The following is a 24,357-nucleotide window of genomic DNA, read 5'->3' as shown; positions in this document are numbered from 1 at the left end:
AGCTACACTGGTCACCTCAAACCCAGTTTGATATTTAGTGACCCAGAACTCCAAGCCAGCTCACAGTTATCTACTTTGCTTCTGTTCACAGGCAGAAATCTCAGAGCTGCAGCAGCTTTTGGTCTCTAAAGACACGGAGATCGAATGCTTGCAGACCCAGCTGCTGGCCAGAGGCGGCACCGCCAACAACAACAACGCAGAGAGAGGTATGCACGGCTGACAACCTGACTCACCCTCACAGGCTCGCATCAGTCAGCGCTGATGTGAGAGGCAGCCAGCGAAATGCAAGACTGTCAGTTCTGATTACTCTTAACACATAACCAACTGTCCCTTTCTCCTCTGACAAGTACTTTACCTGTTCTTGACTCTCTGCTGCCCTCTGCTGTAGAGGAGGTGTATATCAAGCAGCTGATTAGCAAATGTAAGGCATGGTGAGCTTGATGTTCTCGTGGATCTGGTTTCCAACCAAACGTTCTGCAATTAAGGTTTACATACATTTCAGCAAATTAGAAAAAAAACCAATGGAAGTAATTGATAATTTATTGATCTGGCCTCTGGAGACCTGTTTGATTTGAGACCGGACCAGAAAAGATTGTGTGTCAAAACATTTAAAAAGCACAAAAACTTCCTGCATCCTTTTAAATCAGCACACTGTAAAAAGTAATGTCTGCTAGTTGAAAATATAAGGTTCAATTGAATCTAGGAAGTTGGTAAAAATAAAAACACAGAAATGCAGAATTTCCACTGTTTGACTGTGTTAAGTTTAATATCTAGCTAATTAAATAAGAGGAAATCATTGTCTTACGGTCATCATCTTATTAATAAAAAACTAGTTTAAAATCAGATATATTCCACAGCACTTCTTCTCAGACACAAAACTCAAGAGAGTCAACACAGTCATTTAAATAATACTTCTGACACTTTTCCTCTACCTACCAATATCAGGATTTTTTTAACAAAAAATTTACTGAAATTTTAACAGCAGGGTTTGAGAAAGTTTAAAAAAAATATAAATAAATTGCATGAAACATGGCACAGATGTGTAAGAAAACATTTGAATCTATTTTGATTTATTTTTAAAGTTATTAGTGCCTAGGTATGGTGGCATCACTGACTGTAAAACTGTATATATTTTTATTTCCACCAGGCTAGTCGATCTGAAAGCCGTCGCCTTCCAGTTACCAGCTTATTTCAAAATGCATCGGTTTATGTCAGATTTAGCTTGAATTAGCAGGAATGCAATGAAGCAGTTGTTCCAACAAAAATGATGCAAAGCCCCAATTATTAAAAACCCTTTCAGTGTGGCACAGTTGAGGAGCTACAGACATCAGATATTTTTTGTAATGAAGCTCTAAATTAGTGGTAGTTAAAGTCAACTAAACCAAACTTAGTTTAGTTGACCTTTTCAGTTTCCTTTAAAACATGTGTCAGTAATTTAAAGGATGCTTATGGGACAGTGAATACAGGCTGGTTTTTGTGTTGACCTCATTCGTCTTTACTCTGTCATCAGACTGCACTGTTTGTTCCAGGTGATGGTGTGTGGCCACTTGTGCTGTCACCATGCGTTTGCTTTGCTTGTTTATTCGCGTTAGCATGGCTGTCACATCTGTCTGCAACACGGCTCCAGGCACCCATCAGACGGCGTGAACAAACTTACATGAGAGCTGTCCAAGATCCCACTGAAAGCGTCTCCTTTTCACTCTTAGACCAAGAATACCAGAGGCTGAAGGTGGGGATGGAGTCTTTGTTGGCCTCAAATGATGAAAAGGTGAATTAAATTTTTATACTGTTGGCATCATGGTTGTATTTCTTTGATTTAAAAAAAAAAACATGTTATTTGAATTTGGTGATGACAGGATCGACGTATAGAGGAGCTGACTATCCTGCTTGGTCAGTACAGAAAAGTGAGGGAAATGATGTCACTTACACATGGTAAGGCGTGTTTGTTGTGTAGGGTTTTTATAAACGACCCACAACGTAACATTAATAATTCCTGATGTTAACCAACAGGAAGTAGCGAAGAGGAGCTGAGTGGCAGCTTGAAGTTAAAAGCCATCACACACAAAGCTCATTCTGATATCATCAAATCAGAGGTAAATATATGCAAAAATGAAGAAAGTCTGCATAGTGGCTTTGAAGTTTGATGTCTAAAGTCATGAATGTTTTATTATTTTTGCACAGATGTCATCAAGGGGATCTTCTCCACTCATGCTGTGTCCATCTCCCTTTCAGAGAGAACTTGATTCAAGGTAAAAAATGCTTTTTATGTTCAGAGGAAACACTCCGACTAGATTTTGATTACTGTAACTAACTCCATTTGCCATGTCTTTTCAGTTTCCAGAACTCTATGGAAACTTCGTTGGTGACTACTGGTGATGCAAGTTTCTTAAATGGATCATTGTAAGTTCTGCAGCAGTTCATCACTTTGACTTGCAACAGTTTAAAAGCTTTCTAAAACGTATCCTGATTTATTTTCCAGGCATCGACACAGATTACTCTCCAGCAGTCTCGAAGAGTTGCAAAGTGGATGTTTTCAAAAGGTCTCTTATCCGATACTAATCAGTTTTTAAAACTCTGCAACTAATCTATTAACCAAATGCAGCTCTCTATATTTGCTCCTATCATTCTTTTTTAATATCTCAGCTAGAAGTACATTACTTCAGCGCTTTCTAAGGGCCCCTTTACACTGGATTAAGACCAGTATCCAAGGTTTCCAAATGTAGCTGGATGGTGAAAGTTTTAGAAAATGTTCTCTCTGCATGTATATATATATATATATATATATAAGTGTAGATTGTTGTTTGACTTCTTCTGTCTACTGGATTCTGCTGGATTTAATGAGTTTGGCAGCAATGGTGGCAAGAATTTTAACTTGGATTACTGCCATCGCAGCGTTTCTATAACGAAGTTGGAGTTTTAGGTTAAGCCTAGTGTGACCAGTCCTGCTTCAAATTCCCTTGATGAACAATGCATCCTGTTTTGAACAGGTTGCATGTCCTACATAAGCTGCCACTGCAAACCCACCATGCCACAACAAAACACCAATGTGCTGCCATCCCGATAGGGGACCACCAGGACCTCCCTGTGCAGTTTTGTGCTTTCCCAAAATAGTTTGAGTATTGCAGTAAATTCTTGACAGAGCCAAGAAAAGACAGTCTATGTATCTGTAAAGGTCGTCCACATTCTTGTTGATTTTTCTTCTTTACTGCGAAGTCTTAATCCTTTGTAAAGAGGTCCTGACTTGATCCACACTCTTTTAATCTCTGGGATTGCTAACCTGCTAATTCTGTGTGTTTGCATGTTTTCGTTCCTCCTCTCTTTCTGTTACTTTCAGGCTGGAGTGATCCAGCCAGCTGAAACTGAATCAGACGTAGGGGCAGAGGTACTGATCCGCTGCATGTCGACATGTCTCCTCGCACTGCGAGCTTCACCGCTTTTTGAAAAGCTAAATAGTTCTCCACAGTTTGTAGAGCTTTTCTTTTGGCTTTCGCTGCTTTTTTTATAGGATGTAAAGAAATGAGGGATGCCACAAAACAGTTGCACACAATTGTATAAACTGAGCTCCATGCAATGTCACCTTTTAGAAATAAAATCTGTTCCTTTTATTTTTATATGTATATGGCTACAATTGATCTTCAACTAATAATGGCAAAGAAAAACAAAAACCTACATACACCAAATGTGTCCCCAATTCTAAACTTAACTTGCACCAAAACATTGTGACATGACACTTCAGCTGCACTTTGGCCTTTTGGTCTCTAATGAACTGCAACCTGATTTTTCTCTTCTTCTTTTTTTTTTACTTCTATGAAAGAAGCAAATGCTTCCTATGCATGACATCCAGGAGAAAAACATTTTCACACACGCACATGCAAACACACACAAACAAAAGGGCTAAGACCTACCTGAAGAGGCTGTCTGCAGAGCTCGGCATCATCGCTGCCTCCGAGCTGTTTCTGTCTGTTGGCCTTTCTCCAGTCGTTCCTTCAGAGCCCCCCACTGACTTTGATGCCTGCTCAGATTCTTGCATCGTCAAACATTCAACCTCCAAAGGACATGTTGTTATGCAATGGAGTGGAAGGCCATCTCACCTTAAGAAAGATGGACTCAAAACACAATTCAGTGGATAAAACATGCTTTTTAAGAGAATATCAGAGCTAGAGATACTTGAAATAGCAATTGTGTTCATGAGGATGGTTTTTGTTAAAAAGGAGGATCGCCACACGTTTTGTGAATCATGGGCACAACAATTTATATGCACATATATATATACAGTTGTTAGATAACGGTGAATGATTTAAAATGATCGCAAACCAGGGCTTAAAAATGTTAAATTGTACGCTTTTCTACTCTGCAGAGTCCACAAATGGAGCCGAGCAAGTACCAAACTCTGCCAGGAAAACTGAGTAAAAAGAAAGAATCTAAGGATGAGCTAAACGGCACCAGAGGCAGAGAGACAGAGTATTTATCTCCTGTCCAGCTCTCCCCTGCCCACCACCGCAGCAAAGACTACACCCTGGGTGAGTATTTATGGTATGTTTTCAACCTGATGATATGAATGGATTTATGGTAATCTTATTTTTAAAACAAGCAAATCTGTGGACTGGCGTGTTCTATGGTCTGTCATTCAGTGGAACGTTTTATTTCATTAAATTGACATGCTTTCTGTCTACCACAAGGAGAGCTACAGCCCTGGCAGACCACCTAAATCCACAAACTTTAAAAAGTACCATAACGCTACTGTCAATAAATTGACAGGAAGGGAGAAAAAATTGCTACTGCTGTTTTTTTGTGTCATGACAAAGCAACATTGTTTATTTGGTATAAATATCCTGGATAATGCAAGTGGGGACTTTTTTGTTTGTTTTAAACAGTATTACTTTATGACGATGGACAAAAAGGGCCGACTTAAAGTCCTTCTGTTTTGTAAAGGCCACTTGTCAACTTCTCAGATTCAGGTCAACTCAGGTTATAAAGTGGGACTCCTATGGGTCATAGAGGTCTTGCTTGTGCAATTTTAACATGTTTTTCCCCATTTGAGGAAAAGCTAAAACCTATTGGGTGCCCAACTAGCTTTGTTGCTGGCAGGATATTAGTTAACACACAGAGCATATATAACTCAAGTTTGCTTGTTTCAAGCAACTGTTTTATATAAAAACCTAATTATAATCTCCATGTACAACTCTTTTTGACCTACTCTGCTTCAACTGTTTCATGTTTGTGCTCTTTTTCACTTTTTCCCCCCCTTCTCCTGTCATCTTGCTAACGGATTGGTCTTTTTGTTCTGACAACAGTTCGGTGCAGGAGTGCCAGCGCACCAGCTTTAGGTACTGTATGTCCTCACTGTTGTTCCCGCTCCGAAGTCAGGGAAACAAAAACAGCACTTAGGCTCCGGGAGAAAACAGGATTTTCCCTGTCACAGTAAAGCCTCCAAAGTGAGCAGAGTCGGACTGGGAAAAGGTTTTCACTGAGGATCAAGCAGCTCTAAAGCTAGGGATTAGTAGGATTCCCTCCTGACTCGAGAGGGCCGATGATGATAAACCCTGGCTCCTTCTCTGACATCAGCATTTGCTAAAACTTTAAGTTCGCCGTACAAGCTCATGGCCGCCGCACTGTTTATGTTGTTATGGAGCCAGAGCTTAAAGTAGGAGGCAAATCAAAGGGCTACTGGAGGACGAAGAGTGCAGACTTAAAGGATGTGGGCAGATCAGACTGAAAAAAGGATACCAAAGTGAACAAATATGACATGAACTGACTTCCTTTTTCTGTCACAGTCTGCTCTGTAGTTCAGAGCAAGATATTAATGTGAAAAAGTAAGTCTGGAAATGAAAGTGAAACTGAAACATCAGATACTTTTAACACTGGCTTTAACTTGAGTTTAAAAATGGAAAAAGCAGAGCTTCATAAATCTGCATGTCCATAGCTGTAAAAAAGGAGAATGTACACAGCATTTATTTTGAAGACTAAGTAGGTGTGACTAATGCCGGCCTTTGCTTTGTTCTTCCTGCTTTTTTCTCGCTGCACTAACCGCCACTGTCTCAGGATCTCCAGGGAAACATGACCTCTATGATGTTGGTGGGTACTGCATCTCATCAGGGAAATGACTAAAAGTGCTCAAAGCGTCCTGCTTGGAATGAGTTATTTTTACAGTCAGAAAGCTATTTCTGCACAAAACATGGAGTTTTTTTTTCTTCTTCTTTTTAAACCAGCAGTTTTTTTGCAGTGTTTATGTTCTTGAGTTTGTTCAGTTAGGATCATTTCTGGCACTTTGTGACTTCTTTGCATATCTTTGCTGTTGTGTTCATCTTTGAAGTTCCATTGTTCAACTCTGATTATTTTTCAGATATTGTTTCCCATCATGTTTTGTTGGTGGTTGCTGCCTTCTGTTTGCATGGTCGTTTCGCATCTCATTGTGATCCTTCCCTGAAATCACATCTGGTAGCCATCTCAAGGTTGTTTTTGGGGTTTATGTATTTAATGTGCCAGTTTTGGAAGAGTAGAAAATGGACTTTTCTAATTCAAGCTTGAATCTTGTTACAGGTTGCTCTTGTCTTTCAACCCGAGCTTACGGTTTTCGGCCCGTACCGAATCAAGGAAAATAAAATGAAACTGCATTGATTTGTGTCCTTGTGCCGTTTATGCCTGTCAGACCACGCAGGGAAACTGGAAGAGTGTATGCTGTCAGATCAGTCCCCGCTGTCCTCTGGAGTGGACTCTGGACAACAGTCACCTGTCTCACCTGAGAAAAGGAAGAGTCACAGAGGCATTAAGAAATTCTGGGGAAGGTAAGCGGCAAAGCTGTACAGAACAGACACAACAAGTGGGCATGGAAAAGGACGAATGTATCATCGTTTCTTTTGTGTCCAGAATTCGTCGCAGTCAGTCGGGCAGCCCAGTTCAGGTTCACGATCCAGAGATGGGAGACTTCAAGAGGGGAGGCTTCCGAGCTACAGCTGGGCCGAGACTGGCCCGTTCAGGGAAAGCACGGTGCACAATCTATTTATTTTATAATAAAGTCAACCAAAAGTCTAGACTGAAAACACACTAAACTAAGTTGTGGCATTTAACTTCTGTGAAGTGAAAAAGTTGCTGTTTCACCAGCAGAAGATAACTTCAGTTTCACATTCATGAATGGTCAAAAAGTTTAAGCCTCCACAGACGTTTGACGTATTTGGACATCATTTAGTGCAGCTGGAACAGAGTGACGGATATATAAATGATTCTGTTTGCAAGCAGCTGGTGCATCTGCAACAGGCACAGCCATGAGTGGAGCAGGAAGTAACTGTTGTCATGCAGTTTAAAGGTCACCAAACTCAGGGGTTGCTTCATGGATGCATGCTTGGGGAAATAATGGCCATAAACACAGTGGGATGGTGGAATGATCCAGTGTAGGAACTATGTAGCACTTCATGGCTCCCACACATGTTGAGAAGGTTTCACTTGAGGCAGACTGTTCCTGTCGTGTGCAAGCATTACAAAAAAAAACAAAAAACAAACATTATCTCATTTGAAAACTTTTGAACTGTGCCGTGTCTTTCTACCAGAGATCTCAAGCTGCCATTTTCTAAGTGGAGCACGGAGCAGGTTTGCGACTGGCTCGAGGACATCGGACTTGGTCAGTATGGCGTTCTCGCTCACCATTGGGTCAGCAGTGGTCAGACTCTGCTGGCGGCCACCCCACACGACCTAGAGAAGGTAAGTCATGCACAAAATATTCTTATTCGCTTCATACGAATGTTATCTGGGGCACTAACAATCTGAAACGTCTGCAGGTGTATCCGTGTAATTTTCAGCTCGTCTTGTCTGATCGTTGCCTCCGTCAGCCCGTTTGATCATTTAATTACGCCCATCTCTGCTTTTCAGCCAGCTTTTTAGTTGCATCTTGATCAATGTGAATTTTACTGCTCTTAATTACAAACGCTGCCCGTTTGTTTCATGAGCTTCATAAATCAGCTCGACTCCTCTTTGGTTCTCAGCCGACCTGGTTTTTATTTTTTTATTTAATTCTTTCCATTTTATCTGCAGGAGCTAGCGATCAAGAATCCACTCCACAGGAAGAAGCTCCAGCTGTCCTTGAAGAGCATCTGCAGCAAACGGCCAGAAAAATCTGCAGAGCTCGATTATGTTTGGGTCACTCGTATGTAATCAATTCCAAAATACTTTGTTGCGTTAAGCTGTTTCCCAATGGGTTTCCTTTATAAATCCACTTTTTGCTCCAGGTTGGCTTGATGACATCGGCCTCCCTCAGTACAAAGATCAGTTTAATGATGGCAGAGTGGATGGACACATGCTGCAGTACCTCACTGTGGTGAGTTCTTTTTATTTGCAGCTGAAGGTTTCACCCAGCACAAAGCAGCACGAGGGACATTTAATTTGCTTTTACAGGATGAACAACCTGCTCTGTTTTCTTCTTTCCCATCTCAGAGTGATCTGTTGTTTCTCAAAGTCACCAGCCAGCTGCATCATCTCAGCATCAAGTGTGCCATTCATGTTCTTCATGTCAACAGATTTAACCCAAACTGCCTTAAACGCAGACCTGGAAATGAGGTATTTGATTCCTGTGTGTGCAAAAACGTCTGTCAAGATTAAAAAGCTTCATTTGTTTCCTTATGTAGGTACAATGTAGCGTTCAATGTGTGTTTGAATTGGATCGGCATGGTTGCACCACTGTTGGTGAATATATAAGGATTTCACGACATCCTCTATTAAAGTGATGGTTAACAGACACTCAAATCAGGCCTTAACTTGTGCGTTTTTATCATGACATAAAAAACAAACAAAAAACATTTTATTCCAACCTGAGCTACTTCATTCTTGTTCCTCTGTGTCTCAGAATGAGTTCAGCCCCAGCGAAGTGGTGCAGTGGTCCAACCACCGGGTCATGGAGTGGCTGAGGTCTGTGGACCTGGCCGAGTACGCGCCCAACCTGAGGGGCAGCGGTGTACACGGAGGGCTGATAGTGAGCATCCATCGTTACTGCAGATCAAACAAAAAATAAATAAAGAAAACATTTTACTTTTTTTTTTTTTTTTATCCTCAAATAGATGTTGGAACCTCGGTTTAACTCCGACACAATGGCCATGCTGCTGAACATCTCTCCTCAAAAAACGCTGCTGAGGCGCCACTTGAACACCAACTTCAATAACCTGGTGGGAGTACAGGCTCAGCAGGAGAAGAGGGAGTACACCGAAGCAGCAGGATATTCCCCACTCAGCATCACAGCTAAAGTCAAGGTGAGAAAATACTATTTTTGAAAAACGCCTCATATACAAGAAAACACACACAGGTAACCCGTCTCCTTTTTTGTGCATGAAGAAAAACACCTTAATCTGCGGTGAGACGTCAGTATGTCAGCTCAGTTTAAGCTCTGAGCTCTTCTCAGTTTAATCCTGCGAGTGTGGTGTGAATCCAGGATCCTCTGCTTTTTTTTTTCTGAAAGGCTCTAAGATGCTGCAGCCTCAGCTCTGAGTCCTTCAGTACTCCAATAAAAATGCAATAATAATCTACTAGAAAACTTGCAGTTGAACCATTTAGGGTCTTAAATAGTTGGGCATTTTTAAAGCTCCATGCTAAAGCCATATTATATACAAGCCTGTATGTTAAATAAACCACAGAGCTGAAATCACCCCAAAATAGATTTGTCAGAGGGAGAATGTATGTTTTGTCTCCCCTGATCGAAGTAGTTGCATTTTGTGCTACAGGGTTTCTGTCTGCAGTGGCTTAGATGAAACTTCTGCAGATGTTGCTGTATTTCATTTTCTGCAAACACCCATTGGATATGAACGAGAAAAAGACCTAATAGTAAAAGTTGTAGCAAGCAGATGCACCTGTAATTGTCGGACCGGTGCTTTGTTAGAAACTCATTTCCCAATAAATTCTGTCCTCTGAATAAACGCCCTCAAATTAAAGGTTTGATTTTTGTAACGTTTTTCATTGTGCAATTTAATTTGAAGACTAAATGTTTTTTTTTTTTGTTTGTTTTCTCTCCTTGCTACAGCCAAAGAAGTTGGGCTTTTCTCACTTGACAAACCTGAGGAGGAGACGGCCGGACGAGTCCACAGACTACGTCTGTCCCATAGAGACTTCGTCGCCCGAGTCAGGACAGTCCATGGCCAACGGGGTGCAGATGTGTCCGTACGCCGGCTTTAGAGGTCTGAGTCCCATTCTGGACCGAGAGCCCACCCGGGACCAGGTGGGGCACAAGGAGAGCAAAGCTGACACGTCACCATGAATAACCCCAGCGATAACGCCACGGACACTCTCGAGCTGTCCATCATCCAATCAGATATCCCCTACTGCTGCTGCTTTGCTTCCTTTGACTGCAGCCCGACCTCTCCCTGCTCCCTTAGACTCCATCCATCACCCCCGACCCTGTGCCTCGCTCTTCCAGAAACCTGGAAACGCTCCGATAAACATCTGCTTCACAATAAGCCTCACTAACTCGACCTCTGACTTTCGCCTAATCACCTAACCCATCCATCGCAAGAAGGCAAGGCCTTTCTCTGGACTCCTGTTGCATCAACTCCAAAAATTCATGCAACATACATGAACGGCCTTACTGAACACTTTGAGGCTGTCATGCGCCACCAGTAGATCTTTTTCAATAGAAGTCGGCCTCTGCATGATTTAAAAAAAATAAATAAATTCTACCAGTCTGAGAGGAACTTGTGCAATATTTGCATAAAATATATGGAGGGATATTATTTAATATTTATGTCACTACATGACTAATGATACTACAGCATATTTTGTTTGATACCTTGATTGTTGATTTTTATACCATTATTTTCATAACTGAGTGTAATAGTATTTTTATAGCAAAGAAATTTTGCTAAGATAAAATTGTAAATGTCAAGATTTATATTAAAAAAAATCATTTAAGTAAAATAAATCTTGTGTGTAAAATTTGTCTCTTCTTTCATAGTATTTCTTCACGAATCACATTGCATTATACATTTCCACCATCAAAATGAAGAAAAAGACAAATTTACTGTGGCAGCATGCTTCAGCAGTCTGCATCAGCCACTAACCTGCTTTCATCTTTACCATCCTCATCGTCACAGTGGCCATCATGCCTTCAGCCTCCACTAACCAGTCAGAGCCCTGAACACCATGGCGTACCTGCTAAAGGTGACATGGAAGTGCATGAGCATGGCTCACAATGCGGCTGCAGGTACAAAAATCCCGATTCCAGTCAGCAAAGTAGGACTTTACCTCCATTTCAGATTGCATATGCAGTTTCAGCCAAAAGCTTAACGTGCACTCATTGGCATGAATGCCACTCGTTTTTGGGTTTCTGAGGTTGTATTGAACAATTCGTTCCACACGAGCCTGATAACCCAAACACTAGAGTGACATGCCCAAGACTGAATTTTATTTGATCAGTGAGTGGGAATGTGCTGACCTAAAAAAACAAACCAAAACAACAACAAAAACTTCAGCTAAACTCTACGCCTTCAAGCTGAAAAATTTTGCAGCTGACCATTTGGTTGTGCTAAACGTTTTTTTTGGAGAAAACATTTTACGGTCAAACGGAGTGAAGACTGAGCATTTAACCGCTTCAGCAAGGAGCAATTCTGGGCCACCTTTGCAAGGTTTTTAAACATTACAACAGCATAACTGTACGGTGGCAGTAGCAGCATGGTCGGTTTTGTACAAAGTGGGTGGAAAAATGGAGGAGGACATAAATTATTCAAATTAATCTCTAATCAGCTAGAATACTAAACTTTGGACTCATGAAACCAAGCGATGCAAATAAACCTCAGCAATTCTACCACAAAAAGCATTTAAATATCCAGACATAAATGTGCTGAAAGGTTGTTGATGGCTACAAAAAGCATGTGGTCGAGAGGCAACTCAAATGGATTTTAAATCCAAATACTGGTGGGCATTTATGTACAGGTTCGAGCCGATATGAGTTACTTCACTCTGCTGTGGGAATTTGAGAAAATCTGCAATGAAGGCACCAAATTTGTTTTATTAAAAATCACTGGACATGTTTGTTGTATCACCAGCACACAGAGTAAACAGGAGTTTAACTGTGTAGTTAAAAAATTCAAAACGAATATGATGTATACGTCAATGATGAAAAGACACAGACTTCTGTCTGGAACTGCATTCATGCATTACAATCAAGTATTTTTATTGGAAGCCATGTATGTCTACAATAGTGACTTGTTACAGTCATGCGTGCGTGTGTGTGTGTATGTGTGTGTGTTACAGATGGTGAAAGCAGAGAGCACCATTTTACAAATAGAAGCTTTGTCTGAAAGCATCAACAACCTCACAGTAAGCCCCAACACACACAAGCTGCTGGTTAATGTCTCCTGCAGCTCGCTGCTTATTGTCTGCAGGAGCAGAAGCTCGAATCTTTCAGATGGAAACTTCTGCTGATTATTTTGAAAAAAAAAAAAAAAAAATAGATCAGCAGAATGACAATAAAACACTGTGAAAATAAGACTGTAGCACCATTTCTACAAGAAAACAATGTGGTACTTTTTGTTAGCTGCCGACAGTCACCTGTGGTTCTTTTGCTTTGGTTCTGTTTTAGATCATGACAGCCTTAATGAAGCCTTGACATCTTGAAAATTTGAGCGATTGCCACAACAAAAACGCTCATTTCACATTTTAGTAAAAAAATCAGGTCATTGCTAAAATAATTTTGTTTGTGTAACTGATTTGGGATCAGTTCAAATTTATTAGACTTGTTATCTTAAGTGATTTTGATCAACAATTCTCCAGTTTTTCTTTGGATTTTGGCCACTTTCATACAGCTTGTTGACTGGTGTGTGTTTAAGAAAGAAACAAACACCATTCATAAAATAGAACAGAGTAGATAATGTAGTCATTATGTAGTCACAGATTTCTTTGACACATTCTCAATATTTTGAGGGTTACAGGTTGAAATGTGTTTATGCACTGTAGATATACTTCACTTTCTGTAAATGCAGTGCAAATGTTGCAACATTAATCCAATAACATAACTTAATCTCATGCTGTTTTATGCAGACACTCCATTTGTACTGATGAATATTAACTCACCATATCATGCCAAATGCTTAATGTGAGTGATGGCAGGAGAACCTTTTTGTTTAACCCAGTTTGAAAACAGTCAAAATGTGCTTCCTTTGTTCGTACCCAAACCCAAATAGAAGTGTTTTTAAACACCAACACAAATGCCAAGATAAGTGAACATTGGGACAGCTTTACAATTTGAATGCAAACAATGCTCATGGTTTTTCTAAAAGATGACAGTTGGCTTTTCTTTACAAAATGGAAAGAGAAATGCACATCAGTGAGGAACCATGAACTTGTCCAGAGATGGCAGTTGCTCCTTTTGCAGCCTCAGAAATCTCTCTAGAGCCTGATTGCAAAAAAGGCAATATAATTTTATTTTAATTGGAAAAACATTTTTTGAGTCCTGCTGTAGCATTTGTTATGAAAAGTTTGAGAACTGCTAATTGCAAGTTTTCAGCTAATAATCATTAGAAAATTACCTCCATAGTCCAACCATCCTGTGTTGTTTCTGGTAAAGTGTCTTTTTTTTTTTTTTTTTAATTCAACTAAAGCAACAAGAACAAATTCTGACCAACAGTGTACTGGTAACAAAAAGAGATCAAAATATCCAATTAAAAGTAATGCTAAGTTGCCTTGTTTGTTAAAATATCACTAGTTCATCAATTCAGTCTTTCAAAGATCCTGGAGAATTATTGAGTTCAAAATATTACAAGAAAGTCTTGCCTTACAAGCAAAGAAAAAAAAAGACAAACTATAATACAGTAAATATTCATATATTAAACTCCAAGTCACTTTCATACATCAGGTTTCCTCCTTCAAATCTTTCTCTTTACAAATGTTTTGTCAAATAAATGAACTTGCATTAAAGAAAGAAAAAGCGCCTTGCTTCTTATTTGATCAGTGCTCTAAAAATGCATAAGCTGATCCCAACTCGGTTGCAGACGCAAAGCCCAGCCTCCCTGACGCCTTCCCACACACCCATGATGCTTTGCCTGCAGTACCTGCTGAGCCAGGACGAGCTGCGGAGGGAGCTGAGGCGGTCACAAACGGCGCTGGTGTGAGGGGACGAACGCTCCGGCGCCATCGGCTTACCAGACCCGAGGCCGGCTCAGCCCCGCGGGCCTCACACTGCAGCGCGGAGTCGGTCCCGCTCGCTTCCTGTAACCACTGCTACCTCATGTAACACCTGCAGTCCTTCTGTGGACACAGAGAAACTGGAAACGCAGCAGGCCGACTCAAACACCTTCGGATGCCAGCGAAGAGCCGCGGCTTCTTACAAACGTTTAAAAGATTTTTAACAGCTTTCCGATTTTAACGATGCAATGCAGCCGTTGTCAATGTGTGTTACTTATACGGACCACTGCGATGTGTACATTTTTTGTTGGCTCATCAGAGGAAATACAGGTCAGCTAAAGAGGAATCTGATGAGATTAAGATGGACAAAAAGCAGATTTCAATTAAAACAAAGACTCGATGCCTAAAACTACCCAAAATAAACATCAGTTTGTTGAAATTTGACTAGACGTCTTGCTTTGTTCTTCCAACATGTTTACTCCATATTCTGACCTGAAGGTTGTAGATGATCTTGAGTCATTGAACTAGACAAAAGTTTACCAAATCTGTGTGCAAACTCTTCTGGGTTTGTGCTTCTGTGGAAAAAAAAAAACTAACGTGAATCGAAGACAAGGCGCAGCTAGAACCATGGATAAGGTGATGGCTACAGACAGCCTCATAAAAACCAGGGCGCAGCAATGGAGGGGAAACGATCTGAGCTCTGTGGCAGCCACATAAACTCAGTCAATCTAAAGGTCCAGAGAACAGCTGAAAGACAAGGGAATCGAGATGAGTCCATGTGAATGTTACAGAACTATTCATACAGGCCACCTTTTCATAATTAGGATCATACTGGGGGTAAAGTACTAAGAAATAAAGCCAAAAATGACAAAAAAGGTACAGAAAACTAAAAACTGGCGTTCCGACCCAAATGTCTCCAGTTGTGTTTCCTTTAAATGGGGCAGCTAAGCATTTTGTTTGCCGATCGAAACCTTCTAATGCCGATGGCAGTTAACTTGTAACAAGAATCTTTTGTTGACTTACCAAGCTGCCAACGCCACACCCAAGCTGCCGCAGTTTTAACTCTTCCTCCCGCGAATCGTCTGTATTCGTCTAAAAGTCGAGCACCTAAGATCGTCCCTGCTTTACATTGAACGGCACACGGGCTGACGCGCATCTAGACGTTGTGTATCTCAGCAGGGCAGCAGACAGGAGCCAAAAACAGGCACAGCAATCCATACTGGAGGAAATTCAAGACCCATCCTGGTGAGTAAAGATACGTCACTGGCAGATCAAATTATTTGGTGTTCAGCATACAAGTCTTCCCCCCCCCATAGGAACATATAACTACTTGTAGTTTAAACAAATTCCTTCTTTCAGTGCATCAGAGAGACCAGCCTCTGATCTTCTGTCCTCGTCTGAGCTTCGAACATGGGACAGAAGATTAGCAGCACAACGTCTAAAGATAAGAACTCAAGTTTCTTCTCCTTTATAAAACGCTTCTCGCCCCAAAAGCCCTCCTTGGACAGCAGCATGTCGCCAGTCAACCCCAACGATTTCACACGTCTTATTAGCAACTGCATCTCTCTTGCATCAACCAGAACCCAGGAGTACCTGGTCTTCAAAGATCCAGAGGGAAAGCTACAGCCGAGTCCTCTGGCATTAACTCAGGTGGCAGCACAGATCACTTAGATACTCGGTCAAAACTCTCAGGAAATGACACTTTTGTTTGAATGCAGGTATTGAAACGTGTCCTTCTCCCAACAGGTCTTTCTGATGACTTACATCACTCAAAGCGTTAACCTCGACCTCACCGACACCTTCAACTGCACGGCCATGACACCCGAGCAGCGCATACTCCTGGGAGCCGACTGGGTTTGGGCCATCCTGGAGAAACCCACCAAGAACCCTAAAGTACAGATCGCAGTCCAGGTCCTCCACCTGCCCGAAAGAGAGGAAGCTGAAGAGCAAGCCACCGCCGGAAAGCCCGTCAGCGAGTCCATCCAGATGGCCAGGAAGGAGTCCAGGAACAAGAACGCGTACGAGCGCATGGTGGAGTTTTGCAAGGCCATCGGCAAGGACTGCTACGCCCTCTTCTTGTTCTTTGGAAGAAGGGATGACAAGGCAAATATCTACGGCGTCCTGAGCAACAACTTTGCGGCAGCTGTTGGAAAGTGTGACACAATAGACAGAGCTCTACTTGAGAACTTCTTCAAAGGTTCGAGGTGTTTCCATACGCCCTTGGGAATGATGCAGGCCGTTTTCACAAAGAAAACGGATGAAGCGCTCACTCTAATGATTAAATTCAGCTGAAGATTTGAGGAACTGACACATGCGGTTAGGACTAATGTAGGAAGTTTATCGGCCAATAAAAATAGACGGCCACTGAGAAGGTTCAGGTTAAATATACACTATAAAAGTAAAGTAAAGCGCTGCATTAGTTAGATCACATCCGTAGCCGTTGGCTGCAAAGCAGTAGAAGTCGGTTTTAAAATTGGTCAAGAAGAAGTGAGCATGGCATGTTGTTTACTAGTTAAATGCATACAATGTAAGTAAATCGACAGCTAACACCTTGTATTCCTAACAACAGCTGACTTAGTCTAAAACAAAGACACTGCAAATTACAGCATGTTGGTTTTCCTGATTCGGTCTGGAAATCCACACTATAGTGCATTCCATTAATTTTCAAATTCAGAAAAACACGCTAGAGCGACAAATTGATTTCCAACTTCAACATTTTGTGGGTCCTTCCCAACCATGACATCAGATATGGCTGCTAGGAGTATAAAGACATAAAGGCTACAGTAATAAACTATTTATTTGAACTTCTGTTGTATGATTTAGGTCATATTGGACTGTAGATGAATCTGAATGTGACTGGATTATTCTGGATTATCATTGGATGGATTTATATTTCATTTAAACAGACATAACTCCATATAAACTTGACTTCGTCTTGTAAAGTTTCTTGAGATGACATTTGTTGTAATTTAGAGCTAAATAATAAACAAACTAAATCCCATATGTGAATTAAAACCTCTCAGTCAGTGGGGTGTAGGACAAACATGATGATAATTCTCAGTTAACTCAGTAAATATTTTATGAATCCATGGATTTATAAATATTTAGCGTACAAAGCGGTTTAGAGTGGAGAAGATGGTAACGAAGGAGGTTATGATTGCCAAACTGACACGAATTTGAGTTTTTATAGAGCAAAGAGAAAAGTCTGTACTCATTTACGGTTTAGGCTCAAAATAAAAAATATAACCAGAAAGTATCGATGTTGGCTGCATAAACTAGCAGAAAACTCAGACTTATCATTGTGGACTTAATTCCTTCATTGGAAATGATATCAAATGAAAAAAAAAAATGAAAGTAGCTCTTAAAACAAAAAAAATAATTGTAACATTTTTTCTTATGATCAAGTAAAGGAAAAAGTAACAAATAATAAAGGTGAAATATTTCTAGGGTTCTGATGTTCAACAATTTTGATCTTTACTTTGTCCTAAACTTTTAGATGCATGTAAAATTGTGAATTAACTGCACCTCAAAAGTCCTAATTGTGCACAAAACACTGTGCACTTTTACTATTACCATCTATTTTACCCATTACAAATGAAGGTAATCCCTTACATTTGTCCCAAAATTGTTCTAGTAACACATAGCTCTTTTCAAATATGAAAAAAGTCTGTTTTTGTTAATGTTTGTTAATGTTAATAATAATAATAATAATAAAAAAAAATGAAAACCACATACAGTCAACAACCTGCCTACTGCAGTATGCAGAGACAGGTTACAGGAAGTGGCTTTGTAACTTTAATATGTTTACCAGCTGCAGATAGAATTACAGTCCGTCTCACGAGGTGCTTTTATAAGAGATGACTTAACATGGCTTTTGGTTTTACTTTAAGTTAGTCTCGCAATATGTGATTTGCTGCTAAGTTGGTCACAAAGTGTGTCTTTAGAAAAGGATTTGTGTCACTCGTAGCGTTTATTCATCAGCAGCTTGACAGGAAGGGCAGAGAGGACATGGAACCTGGCGTAGCTTGTCGAGGACCGTCGCCTCTTTGCACTGTGGACTGGCTCTTCCACTGAACTACCTGCTGTCACGCAAAATGTATTTTGTTTAGTTTCCATGTCTAATCACACCACTGTGCGACCAACAGCACCAATGTTCACACGTGGGATACTTCAGGAGTTCGTTGAAGCACCTACGACCATAACGTGGAATACATGTTGAGGTAATTGCATTGCTTGTCTAAGAAATATGTATTATTTCAACTGTGCACAGTAGGACTGCAGCATAGGCCCAGTTAATTTTACAATGACTGCTATTGTTTGCACAAGTGTTAAATAAATGTTAGTCCTAATATTAAGGAGGCTCTTGTTGTAAATAGTTTAGACCGCAACAGCTCCAGCTGAAGGCTGCATTAGCAGTTTGTGTGAATGTGAAGCATTACCAACATATTAGGAGGAAATGACACATGAAAAGTCCACAGAAACCAATAATAACTCAAGTCATTAATAAATTTGGCATTTTGTGACAAAGTTGCCGATTTAAGTAGTAGAATGGGGTCTGCACAGATGGATCTAAAATGACATTTAAATTTTTTCAAATTGTTACTTTGATTTTCTTTTTTAATTAAACTTCCAAGTTTCCAAAAGCGCAGCATACTGTGTCGGTGTCCTTCAGCTAAGGATGCAACGGTGTATATTAAACCTTGATTTGGACTCATTGTTTAGATTCTGTGCATGGTTACCATTTTGAAAGCAATGAAAACAACTTTTATTTAATTGTATTTTATCTACCATGTGGTTAAGCCCAAACTTATTGGGCAGATTTCAAATTACAATTATTTTCCTTCAACCAGGAAAACCGTTTCATACGGGAACTGAGGCAGGCATTCCTTAAAAACTTGGAGGCAAAAAAAAAAGTTTTCATTTTTAATTTTATTTTTTTTTTAAAATGGCATTGGAAAAAAACAAACAAAAAAAAAACAACAAAACGATATCCTTCTCAATGATTGGAAAAATCTTTATTGGCATTGCTGCCATCAAAACATTATTGTTAGCGGAGCATCTCCTTCCACGTTTCCACTGATGTTTTGACTATATCTCTCTACTGTCTGTGAAGATGGAAGGCCTCATTTCCAGCACCCTAATTTTTATCTGCCTCCCCAGATTTCAGTCAGGACTCTGGTTGGGCCAGTCTGAAGCATGAATACAACTTTTAGTCAGAAATATGGTAAAATAAAAAGATCACCTCATACACAATTCTACCCACAGGCATAAAAAAAATGTTGCACTTCGCTGCATTTCAAGTAAACTTAAAGTTATACATTTTAACTTAAAGGCACAGTTAGAAAAGTAACCTCTTTATTTACATACACAACTTCCTGTAGATTTTTTTTTTTTTTTTTTATAAAAGTATGAAAAGTTTCCTATAAACTTCAGTAAAACTCATCAGCTTCCCTCTTTGTGTCAGCAAGGATTTTTTTTTTTTTTCCACAAAAAATGGAGCTGTAACTAACTACGGTTGGGCAGTCACAGTTCATTCTTACTGGATCCTGTTTTGTTACCTTCCCTCCTGCACGTACATGCGGCCGTGTGGTCGTCCGGCTGAGGCACCAGCTCCATGTCGGCCTGCTGCGTCGGCCGCCCCGCCTGGCGCTCGGCGTACGCCAGCAGCACCCGGTGGTAGTAGCAGTACAGCCGGCTGGGCTGCAGCAGATCTCTGGCCGCCGCCTGTCCCGCCCGGGCGATCTCCGCCGCCTCGGCGTCGTTCTCTTTGGCCCACTGGATTTTCTCCAAAAGGTCCGACAGGTTTCTCCGCACGGAAACGTAGTGAGCGCCCGCCTTCAGATGTCCGTAGAAGTGTTCGTAGTACTGCGAGTCCTGTTTCAGAACCAAGCTGTTTCCCAGCATCAGGTACGGGAACCGATACGCCGCAACTGTTCCGTCCACGTTTACCTGGTATTTGTACTGAAAGAGGAGGCACAAAGTTTCACCGCATGCAACGTGGTCCCAAATCTGCTTTCGAAATTTCAATTTAAAGACGGAAATCCAACTCAGATTTGTATCTGTTAACCAAAAGTCGGATTAACTAGCGTGTACTTCTACGTTTTCTCACCTTGAAGAAGTCGAAGAATCCCACAAGCGGTGCTTTGCCCACCTGTTTTTCCCTGTCTCTGAAGAAGAACCACCCCGTGATGCCGGCGTCCAGCAGCTCTGGGGATTTCTTGGACAGAGACACGAGATGGAGACGCTCTTCCCGACTGTCTCGACCACGGAAAAAACCCTGCGCAGTTTTATTAACCCACGGGGGACCTGGCAGGAAAACCGGCATTATTTAAAAGAAAGAACTAAACAGAAATACGCAACCGACAGGTACATTAGAAATGAGAAAAACTCCCTTCCTCTGTCCATTACTACACTTTCCTAATTTCATGCAGAGAAACTGAGGAAAAATGCTCTTTTTATGTGATTTGGGTCGATTTTATAGTTCTTTTCTTAATTCTGTAATTAGTAAAAGAAAAAAAAAAACATTTAAGGTGTGGATAAGAAAATAAGACAAAGACCATAAAGAAAATGGTGCACATAAAGTGTGAATTTCTGCAGCTCAAAGTCCCCAGTAATGACCAATACTGGTCATTACTGGAGTTAAATTTAAATTTATCTAAATTTAACTCAGATAAATTTAAATAGGGTTGGCTGAAGACTAACAGTGAATCATTTTAAAATATACTTTTTTTTTAAAAGCTAAGTGGGAGGATGACATTGTTATTCAGTGAAAGATCCTGCATCGTTCCGTACCAAAGGAAGCACAAAGTTTTCTGTTGTTTCTGCATTTTCAACTATTGGACAAGTTCTTGTGCCTGCTGCTCGTTTACCAACGCCGCTGAGCCTCGTGCGAAAAAATATTTTCACAAGTTGAAGCTCACGCTCCAGAAAATGGCTGTTCACTAGGTGTTAGTAGTTGACATTGTTGCTTGCCTGCTGATGCCCCCTAGTGGTCATTAATGACATAAGCAGAACTCTAAATTTCATACATTGGCAAATGATTTGGAAACGTGCGACAACTTCAGACTACAACTGAAAGAGCTTAATTTAAATCTATGAAATATCACTCAGTTCTGACTCCTAGCATTTAAATGACATGTTACAGATCCACTGAGGCACAATATGAAGGAGTCATAGTAACGTTTCACACCAAAATGCTTTGCCTTTTGCTAAGACTATTAAGTCTAACACAATCTTGCCACATTTTCATCTGTGGATGCATCTGTCCTACTAGCAAAGTCTGCTAGAGCGGCAATCTCCCTAGCTCCTCCAGAGTTACCACAAAGTGATACGAGTTGCTTTCTCTAAACAAGTCATCGCACATTTCGAGCCATCAACTGTGTTCCCGTGTGGCGGTCCAGCTACCTGTGTTGCCTTGGACAGACAGAAGGTCATTAGTGACTCCTCTCATTGTCTCCAGGGTGGAGTGCGTCACCTCGTAGGTGGGGAGGACGATGTCGCGCGTATCCGTGGAGCCACACCAGGAGAGGATCGGAAGAGCTCCCTCCGTCCTCGTCTCCAAAGGCCAGTCGCCCACGTTGATGAAAAACTCCACGTCGGGCACTCTCACCTTAAGCAACAAAACATATTAGATGGCAACTCGACATTCTGATAATCAGGCCTTAAAAGCCAATCGATCCGCACAATTGTACCTTTCTCGTCAGCGACAGCAACATTTCATCAGAGAACATCTTGAAGTCTGTGTATTTCCCCAGCGTGCGCCGGTACACCTTGTTGTCAACGATGGCGTAATGAACGAGCCCCCCTCTGTTGGAAAATCTGAGGGGCACTTCCTGTCTGAGATGCTGCAGGTCGATGGCAGGGAAGGACTGGAAGTCGGCCAGAATCTGGGGCTCGTTCGCAGGACACTGCAGGACGCTCTGCCAGACGGAGGCGTCAGATTCAGGGCAGTCACAGTATTCATGATAGACTGGGCCTGGGGATCAACAAGAAATGAGACAAAAGTAACGTTCAGGCGGAAAGAAAAGTTCAATATCAACCAATTATGGGCAGAAATTAAATCCAGATCATGCTAAAATGTGAACTTTTCTTAACACGCTTACGAGAGGGACTTCAGTAAGTTTCTTTAATATGTCTAAGAGCTGACTGTTCAGGTTTGTAACACGGTGTGGTGATTTGGTTATACACTCTAAATTTAATTATTTTTTATTTTTATTTTTGTGTCCATTCCTTAACACTGACCCTGTGTGTAACGTACCCTGTGCATTAGATTTTTCTTTATTGTTAAAAAAAAAATGCAAACAGAAAAATCCCTTCAACAACAAAAACACTTCAAAATATCAAATATCCTTCAAAAAATAGTATAATCTGCTGAGACGCACCCTTGATGACGTACGGCGACTTGGCCACAGCAGCGTCCAGGTGGAGGATTTCAACCTTCAGACCTTCGACTGCAGATCCGTAGAGGCGGTACCTCATCAGAAACGACCCGTCTCCTCTGTCCAGAGGCGGAGGAACGTGGATGCGGATGTACTCCTCCTTGTTGAGAGGACTTATCTTCACTTTAAATGTCCCTTTGCCTAAAGAACACAAACGGATTTCATGTTATTTAAAACTGGTTTAGTCAGACAACCCAATCCTGACATGAATTATTCTAAACTGAAGAAGATCCTCGTAAAACGGGACATGAGATTTCTGACAGCACTGCGTTTCTTTGGGTCATGTCTATATGGAAGAATTAAAGTAAGGATGTAAAGTTTAACCAAAATCCTGATATTTGGTGGTAGATTTATAGTTCGGTAGGTTTTATATGCTTTCATCTACTAAGATTTTGTTTTTATCCGTAACTCAGCACAGAATAAAGGTGTTTTTTTTTCATAAAAATTCTTTGCTTTTGTTTTATTTCATAACTTTAGAGTGGCTGTAAAGAACTGACTGGAATTTTGGATTTAGGATCATATAGATGTATATTAATAAAACCAAGGTTGTAGTGAGAAATTTATATACAAGGCAGCATCGACACTAAAAATGTTTAAATCACGTTGAAAAAAAGCCATGCTAAATTCCACAGTGGTTTGCAGTTCACATTCAAGTTGTGCATTAATAAAATCAGGAAACTTGGTGGAAATATTTAAAGGAAGAGTTTTCAGCGCACAGAGGGAATGCATACATTCTCACAAAAACCCATTAAAGAGATTTTACCTGGTAAAGTAGAATATTTTTAAATCATTTATTTTATGCGAAATATTTTGTCTCGCACTTGGACTGGACACTGCGAATCAGATGCCAACTTCACAGTCAGTGATCCATAATTTCAGTTCGGTGGGCTAGCACAGTTTAACAAAAAGCACAGCAAGCAAAGTGGAGGGTATTCGGGATGTTTACCTGGTGATAAAGTCAGGTTTCTTCCTTCAGAGCTAACCGCCTGAATGAAGAAGTATCGGACTGGTAAAACAGCGTCGGGATCCAGCCCTGGACCCCAAACGATACATCTCTCCGGACTGATTCCTTCACTCTCAGAAACCGGTAAGTTTGGGCCGAATAACACAACCAAAATAACACAGTTGCTGATTAAAATCCTCTGCATAGCTGCGAGTAAGTCTGCGCTTCCCTTACACGGCATAATTATCCCAATGCCATAAGCGAGCATGCAGAAAGTTGCAAAATAAACGCTAAAGTTTGGATACAAAGTCCTACGGCGACATGTTCGCAGAGAAGCACAAGCATTACTCGTGATGCGTTCAGGGTTGTCGGATATATAGTCATTAACTCTTTCGTGCAAAACGAAATGTTTCTTATCTGTAGGAACGAAAAAAACGGATGTTCGTAAAAAAAAAAAAGCAGCACCAAAGGTTTCCTCTTTATCCATTTAGGAGGACGTGTAAAAAAAAAACTTGACATTAAATATATTAAAAATGGGGAGTGAAAAACAGTAAAATAAGTCATATTATAAAAATATACTATTTTTCAGTGAATTGAGAACAAATTGCATGCGTTTCTGACAAATTATGACAAATCTATCAGTGCAAGTAAAGGAACACAAAAGCAAGACTCCCATATATCAGATTTTCCTGTTCTTAACGACATTAAAAGCCAGAGACTTCAAGTTTGTTTTATTGCACTTCATGCATTTTTTCTTACCTTCAGAATTAAACATTAAACAAAAGAAAGTTAAATTCTAATGAAATGCATCTTTGCTTATTTAAAGCATAGTGAGTTTTACAGACAACACAGTGACTGTAAAAGTAAGCTATAGAACATCAATAG

General features: G+C 40.6%; 3 protein-coding genes across 7 annotated transcripts in view; 2 read left to right on the top strand and 1 right to left on the bottom strand.

Annotated features, from left to right (window-relative positions):
- The window catches only part of ppfibp2b (PPFIA binding protein 2b), a 62,408-nt gene extending 51,503 nt beyond the window's left edge, over positions 1–10,905 (top strand). For 4 of the 5 annotated variants that reach the window (XM_015000684.2, XM_088006402.1, XM_088006403.1 and 1 more), the window contains 18 exons: positions 92–206; positions 1,707–1,768; positions 1,857–1,932; positions 2,011–2,093; positions 2,182–2,249; positions 2,335–2,400; positions 2,480–2,540; positions 3,335–3,382; positions 4,358–4,520; positions 6,650–6,785; positions 6,868–6,987; positions 7,545–7,695; positions 8,026–8,137; positions 8,220–8,308; positions 8,425–8,547; positions 8,834–8,959; positions 9,045–9,233; positions 9,998–10,905. In XM_015000684.2, the coding sequence (XP_014856170.2) occupies positions 92–206; positions 1,707–1,768; positions 1,857–1,932; positions 2,011–2,093; positions 2,182–2,249; positions 2,335–2,400; positions 2,480–2,540; positions 3,335–3,382; positions 4,358–4,520; positions 6,650–6,785; positions 6,868–6,987; positions 7,545–7,695; positions 8,026–8,137; positions 8,220–8,308; positions 8,425–8,547; positions 8,834–8,959; positions 9,045–9,233; positions 9,998–10,231 (2,022 nt within the window). In that variant the 3' untranslated portion in view covers positions 10,232–10,905. The remainder of the gene's footprint in view (positions 1–91; positions 207–1,706; positions 1,769–1,856; positions 1,933–2,010; positions 2,094–2,181; positions 2,250–2,334; positions 2,401–2,479; positions 2,541–3,334; positions 3,383–4,357; positions 4,521–6,649; positions 6,786–6,867; positions 6,988–7,544; positions 7,696–8,025; positions 8,138–8,219; positions 8,309–8,424; positions 8,548–8,833; positions 8,960–9,044; positions 9,234–9,997) is intronic. The other variant, XM_088006401.1, reaches the window with a different exon arrangement.
- Positions 10,906–14,082: 3,177 nt separating this feature from the next.
- On the top strand, positions 14,083–18,734 carry rep15 (RAB15 effector protein). The gene is made up of 2 exons (XM_088006405.1): positions 14,083–15,741; positions 15,838–18,734. The coding sequence occupies exons 1-2, from the start codon at positions 15,502–15,504 to the stop codon at positions 16,381–16,383; spliced, it is 786 nt and encodes a 261-aa protein (XP_087862531.1). The 5' UTR covers positions 14,083–15,501; the 3' UTR covers positions 16,384–18,734.
- Positions 18,735–19,005: 271 nt separating this feature from the next.
- poglut3 (protein O-glucosyltransferase 3) lies at positions 19,006–24,275 on the bottom strand. Its single transcript, XM_015000688.2, has 6 exons — positions 23,476–24,275; positions 22,473–22,670; positions 21,783–22,066; positions 21,496–21,700; positions 20,201–20,397; positions 19,006–20,052 (listed from the first exon to the last, which is right to left on the bottom strand). The coding sequence occupies exons 1-6, from the start codon at positions 23,957–23,959 to the stop codon at positions 19,615–19,617; spliced, it is 1,806 nt and encodes a 601-aa protein (XP_014856174.2). The 5' UTR covers positions 23,960–24,275; the 3' UTR covers positions 19,006–19,614.
- Positions 24,276–24,357: the final 82 nt, after the last annotated feature.

Source organism: Poecilia mexicana, unplaced genomic scaffold (assembly GCF_051168715.1).
Source record: "Poecilia mexicana isolate PSO_F unplaced genomic scaffold, ASM5116871v1 scaffold_6, whole genome shotgun sequence".
NCBI classification, from domain to species: domain Eukaryota; kingdom Metazoa; phylum Chordata; class Actinopteri; order Cyprinodontiformes; family Poeciliidae; genus Poecilia; species Poecilia mexicana.
Note: the sequence above shows the minus strand (reverse complement) of the source record. Positions and strands in the feature narration are given on the sequence as shown.